This window comes from Camellia sinensis, chromosome 12, assembly GCF_055761805.1.
Source record: "Camellia sinensis isolate YWXY chromosome 12, ASM5576180v1, whole genome shotgun sequence".
Classification (NCBI taxonomy): domain Eukaryota; kingdom Viridiplantae; phylum Streptophyta; class Magnoliopsida; order Ericales; family Theaceae; genus Camellia; species Camellia sinensis.
The window spans coordinates 60,225,894-60,231,867 of record NC_138972.1 but is presented as its reverse complement, the minus strand read 5'-3'; the positions used below and the strand labels follow the sequence as shown (position 1 = coordinate 60,231,867).

General features: G+C 30.1%; 1 protein-coding gene across 1 annotated transcript; it reads right to left on the bottom strand.

Moving 5' to 3' along the window:
- Positions 1-1,522: 1,522 nt before the first annotated feature.
- On the bottom strand, positions 1,523-2,770 carry LOC114300914 (VQ motif-containing protein). The gene has a single exon (XM_028245799.2). It carries the CDS (start codon positions 2,365-2,367, stop codon positions 1,693-1,695), a length of 675 nt encoding a protein of 224 aa, XP_028101600.2. The 5' UTR covers positions 2,368-2,770; the 3' UTR covers positions 1,523-1,692.
- Positions 2,771-5,974: the final 3,204 nt, after the last annotated feature.

Below are 5,974 nucleotides of genomic sequence, written 5' to 3'. Positions count from 1 at the left end.
CAATCCTTAATTATTATTTTTTTTATTAAATTTAAATTTAATAGAAAAATTGTTCTTAAAAATCATTTTTAATCATTTTATCAAATCAAAAGAGAAATATTTGTTTTCATCAAACTAAAAAATTATCAAAATTCATCAAATTTAAAAAAAAAAAAAAGATAAAAATTTGACCAAAAGATTGTAGTAATTTATATCAAATTAATTTTTTTATTCAAATTTAGAATCAAATTAAATGAAAAAATAATAATAAAAGGGATGCAGTAAAAAACACTCACTATTATGCTCTTAATTTTACACCTAACATTCATGTATCATTGTAAATATATTTAAAAGTTAAAAAAAAAAAAATTATTTACAAATCACTTTCCTCAACCAAATATACTTTTTACTTTTTTAAAAGTGTTATAGATGACAAATCCTAACACAATAGTTTGGACGGCCCTTCTTTTTCTAGACACTGGTCTCATTCCGGACAATATTTTAGAAGTTACTACTACTAAAAAAAACTCTGCCAAATTTTGTTTAAATAATCTAAAACTATTAAATTTACTGATTTAATTTTCAGACAAGGGTCTTTTTTGGCAATTAAATTAAAAGTTAATTTAAACTATGTTTAGTATGGGTTTTTTAATAATTTTAATCTTAAAAAAATAAAATAGACTAAAAAGTAAAAAATATCAGGTCCAAATCATAATTATTTTATTTTTTCTCTTATAAAAGTCAAAAAAATCAAAAAAACTCATCACAAACGAGACTTAAAAATTAAAAAAATCAAAAAATCAACCCGCATCCCAAAAGATGACTTATTAACTTTTTATTCTTTTAAATCATATTATCTTTTTATTTTTTATATATTTTTTAAAAAAATATTAAAAAATTAATTTTTAACCTCGCTCTCAAATGTCTCCTATCATGTAATCTTTTTTACGTCTTGGACGAGGATTACAATCACTCAAAGCTAACTCCCCCATCATATAATTAAAAATGCATCCGTTTAAGTTAAATTACAAATTACTCATTATAATTTTAAAAATTATATTTTACACATTAAAATTTTTAATTTCGTAATAACTAATTTTTTTATTAATAAATTATTAAATCAATTAAAATTTTAAAATAATCTCATAAATATATTTTACTTAATAATTCAAATAAATTTATTATTATATAAAAATAAATAAATAATTTTATTTTTTCAATTAATTTTGTTAAATAAAACATTCTAACAAAAAAAATATCTATAATTCTTCAAACCACAATAATAATTTATATTTTAAATAAATCTTAAAAAAATATATTTACTGCCCAGTACAACTACATTATAAAATAATTATAATAATACTAATAATGATGATGGAAATTTATGAGTATAATAGTCAATTTATTTTATTAAACATGGTGATATCATATAGTTGTTTATAATAATAATAAAAATATGGTATTATTCTATGCTACAATAACACCTGCCTAACAAAACACACACACAAATGTAACCACTTGATCTCAAAAAAAACATAAAATGTAACCACTAAAAGACAGAAATAGCCTTCATAAATATTAATATCAACATTAACATTAATATACCCCCACCCAAATATCACTACAAAATTCAAAGAGAAAAAACATACTAATAAAAAAAACAACCAAATAAACAAAACTAAATTACACATAATTTGAAAAAAACAATTCAAATTACATTACTTTCCACGACTCCAGAGTGGGAAAGCTCGAAAAAGAGTCAAAGTCTACACCCGCGCCACACTCAGCCACCAAAGCCGCCGCCGTATTCATGCCCGGAGACGACGACTGAGCCGCCACCATCTCCGCCGCCGTAGTAGATCCCACCACCTGCTGCTGCTGGTGTTGGTGGTCCAGCAGAAACGCTGACGTGTCAAGCGTAGGCAAGCACCCCTGCATCCGGTTAACCGGCCTCTGCGGCGCCGGCTTCAGCACCGGAGACACCGGCAAGTGTCCGTTTCCCCCGAACCTGACGCCGGTCACCTGCTGCACCATCTGCCTGAAATTCGCCGGATCGGCGGTGATAAACGTCGTCGTATTCCTCTTCGACGCACGCGACTTCCTCTTGGTCGGCTTTCCGGTGGCCGGAATCGAGTTCCGCCGCTTGGACGTCTCCAGATCCGATCCAGAACCAGCGCTTTGCGGCGGCGGAGGAGTGGTCTCAGGCTTGACGAGATTGAAGAAGGGAGAGATTACGGGGTCGGGGGAAGAGTAGTTGGAGAGAGATTGCTGGAGGGCTTTGGTTAGGGTTTCAGTGTCTCGAGCGAAGGCTTCTGAAATCCATGAGTCGGCAAAGGAAGGACGAAACGTCCATGGCTCGATGCTCGCCAAATTGTCAGAAGACGCCATTTCTGAAGACTTTTTTGCTGGCTTTTCTTGGAAAAACTGGTAAAACACGAAATCAAAGACTAAATTGGTTTTTTTTTTTCTTGTTTTTTGTTTTTAGAGCATTTTAGGATCCCAAACTATGGAAGCAAGTGGGTATGAGTGAGTATGGTTGGGTTGGCTTAGACAAATGCTTGACTTGAGCACAGAGAGAGAGAGAGAGAGAGAGAGAGAGATGAAGAAGAAGAAGAAGAAGAAGAAATGGAGAGAAAAGAGGATGAAGGAGAGGGAAAATAAATAGGGCGGTGGGTAGGGGGGCAGTGGGGAAGAAGGAACCGCGTAGATAGGGGGGACACGCGTCAGCTAAAGTGTACGGACTCCAAAAATGAACCATGGTTGAACACGTAAGCATGTTTATATTTGGGAAAATTATACAATAATTTCCGAACGCAATACAATTATATTCTCTCACCAATCACTATTCATTCTACTTTCTTTAATCACATAATACAAATAATTAATATTTTACTTTCTCATAAAATTATGTTATCAAAAAATATTTTCAAATTTAGAGATGAAATTAGGAAAAGACTATGGGTGCGTTTGTTTGGACGGACTGGATAAGGGGGAATTGTAATCCATCAGACTTTTAGTCCCGGGATACATTATCCCCGGACTATTTTGTTGGACTAAATTTGTATCCTATGTTTGTTTAGTCATGGGATTAGATGTCTGGATTGGACTATCTTTTATGAATCCAATGTTTGGTTAGACGGACTAGATAAGGATAAATGTTCAAAAGACTATTTTATCCTTGTAATTTATAATTTTTATTTAATATATAATTTTAAATTTGTAATCTATAATTTATAATTTAACAACACTAAAAAATTTTAATTTATTAGGCCATAATTTTTAATTTATTATTTTCAATTAAATTTAATTTATAATTTATAATTTATATTTTTTATTTAATATATAATTTTAAATTAACGACAATAAAAAATAATTTTATTTGATATATAAATTAAATTTTCAACAACACTAAAAAAATTTAAATTAAATTTTCAACAACACTAAAAAAATTTAATTTATAAGGCCATAATTTATAATTTATTATTTTTAAATAAATTTAATTTATAATTTATAATTTTTATTTAATATATAATTTTAAATTAACAACGCTAAAAAAATAATTTTAGAGAAATATGTAAATTTAATTTTTTAACAATACTAAAAAAAATTAATTTATAAGGCCATAATTTTTAATTTATTATTTTTAATTAAATTTAATTTATAATTTATAATTTAATTTTTTTATTTAATATATAATTTTAAATTAACAACACTAAAAAAATAATTTATAAATGTTCAAAAGACTATTTTACCCTTTCTAATTGTTTACTAAGTAATAGCATGGAAGGTAAAATTGACATTTCACCAAATAATCCCATGGGATACCAATCCCATGGTTTCTATCCCACACCCCCCATGGGATAGAATAGTCCCATATTTGTGGGACTAATAGTCCGGGAGATTATTAGTCCGGAGCAAAATTTTGCAAACAAACAATGGACTATTAGTCCGGTGGGACTAATAGTTCAATCCCACACCCTTATCCCTCAAAACAAACATGCTAAGAAACCATGACTTTCTATTTTTGTAAATATTATTATTTGCCATACAACTTTAAATATATATATACATATATATCATTTTATATATAAAATGTCTATCAATATAAAAAATATATATATCATTCATCTTTCATATTGAGTTTTCTTTCTATTTTACATTAAAAAAATTTATTTATCCTATTTAAAATTGCTTCTATAATATTTTTTTTTAATATATATATATATATATGCATTTTATATATATGATTAAAAATTTTTATTTTTTTCAATTCCTCCGATAATAAAATTTTAATCCTGTCAGCCGCCTGGAGTAACCAACCATATATTTGACTCTACAGTCTCTCTGCGTGGTTTTCAATAGTAGTTGTTGTGCTTAGCCCATGTTTGCATTTAATTAAGTTAGATTCCGAATATATAATTAGGGCATGTTTGACATTGATTTAAATAATTAAAAAATCAATGAATAATTATAATAGAAAAAATATGAAATTTGATTTTAGTTTTCAGAAAAGGAATTTTTTTTAGGGTCTCTTATATTAAGATTTTATAGCATAAAGGACATTTAATATTTTTATAATGTCTAAAATTTTTCAAATTAATTCAGAGAAAATTCAATCCAGAACCAGATAAATTCTCTCTAGAGAAATTCTAGACTTCCCAGAAAAATTTTCTCCAAATCATAGAAATTTACACAACCTAGCTTCTGTCAAAATCTCCTCGGCAAAATCACATTCAAACAATTAGTGACTTATCATAGCTTCCCACAAATTACACAACCCAACTTCCGTCCAAGCCTCCTCAACAAAATCACATTCAAACAAACTGTGTCTTACCGTCTCCACACTATTATCACATAGGTCACAAATTCCTCCTGTAAATAGAACACACCTTCCATGCAAACACCATAACTTTCTTACGAATTTTCAATCGCCATAATGCTTTTCAAAGTTCACACATACCACCTTTATCATCTGATCCACCTGCTTGCATATCCCGATTGGATAATAGCAGACCCAACTCATAAGAATTGAAATCTTTCTAGCTTAATTCATAGAAAATTTCTCTGTCTTTCTCAATATTCAAACCAGAAAAATTTGAAATTTTTCTGAGTTCAAACTAGAGAAACCCAGATAAAATTGAAACCATTAAAGGTATATACAGTATGTATCAATAAGGATTTTGAGGGAAAGAGATCTTACCAAGGACATATATGAGGCAACCTCCCTTGAAGCACACCTTGTTCTTGCGGATCGATTCGATCACCTCCGGAGGCGTGCTCTTCATGTCGCCTCAGACTTGGTAGCAATCGAAGTACACCAGCGCATGCATTGCCTCCATGACCTGCTCAACAGCACTGGTGACCAGAGGTCCGATTCCGTTGCCGAAAATCAGAGTGGTGGTTCTTAGAGCGCCATCTCTGGGTCGGGGCATGTACTTTACAGATCGTAATGGTGATCGAGTACGGAGTTGTTTGAGGATGGGTATGAATCGACGAGCCATTGATGTGGAGGACTTTGATTCAATTTTTGGTTGGATTTCTTGGCAAAATCGGAGAGGTTTGAGAATGGAGAAGTTGGTAGAGAGAGAGAGATGAGGTTTGATTTGGGAGAGTCAAATTTCTCTGTGATATATAGGTGTGGGGTTGAGGGACCTTAGACATCACAAAATAATATCGTGAATCTCTTCCATTACTAAAAATGATAAAGGGACCTTAGACTAATTTTCTCTTTCATAATTTACTTTTTAGAAAATTCTATTTTTTCATTTTTCGTATTTTTTGTTTTCACTAATTTTTTAAAATATTTTAAGTATTTTTTTTAATTTTTAAACACGCCTAATATAAATACACTTAAAAATATAATATTTATGTTAGAATTTACCATCACCTACCACCACTACCACCTCACCTACTCCACTAAACCTAACCCACTACACCACTACCACCATCCACTACACCTACATCTATATAAGGAACCATTTGTAATAGACAATAT

Bases quoted from the DNA above. Each gene is read 5' to 3' on its own strand.
- LOC114300914 (XM_028245799.2), bottom strand. From the start codon at position 2,367: ATGGCGTCTTCTGACAATTTGGCGAGCATCGAGCCATGGACGTTTCGT.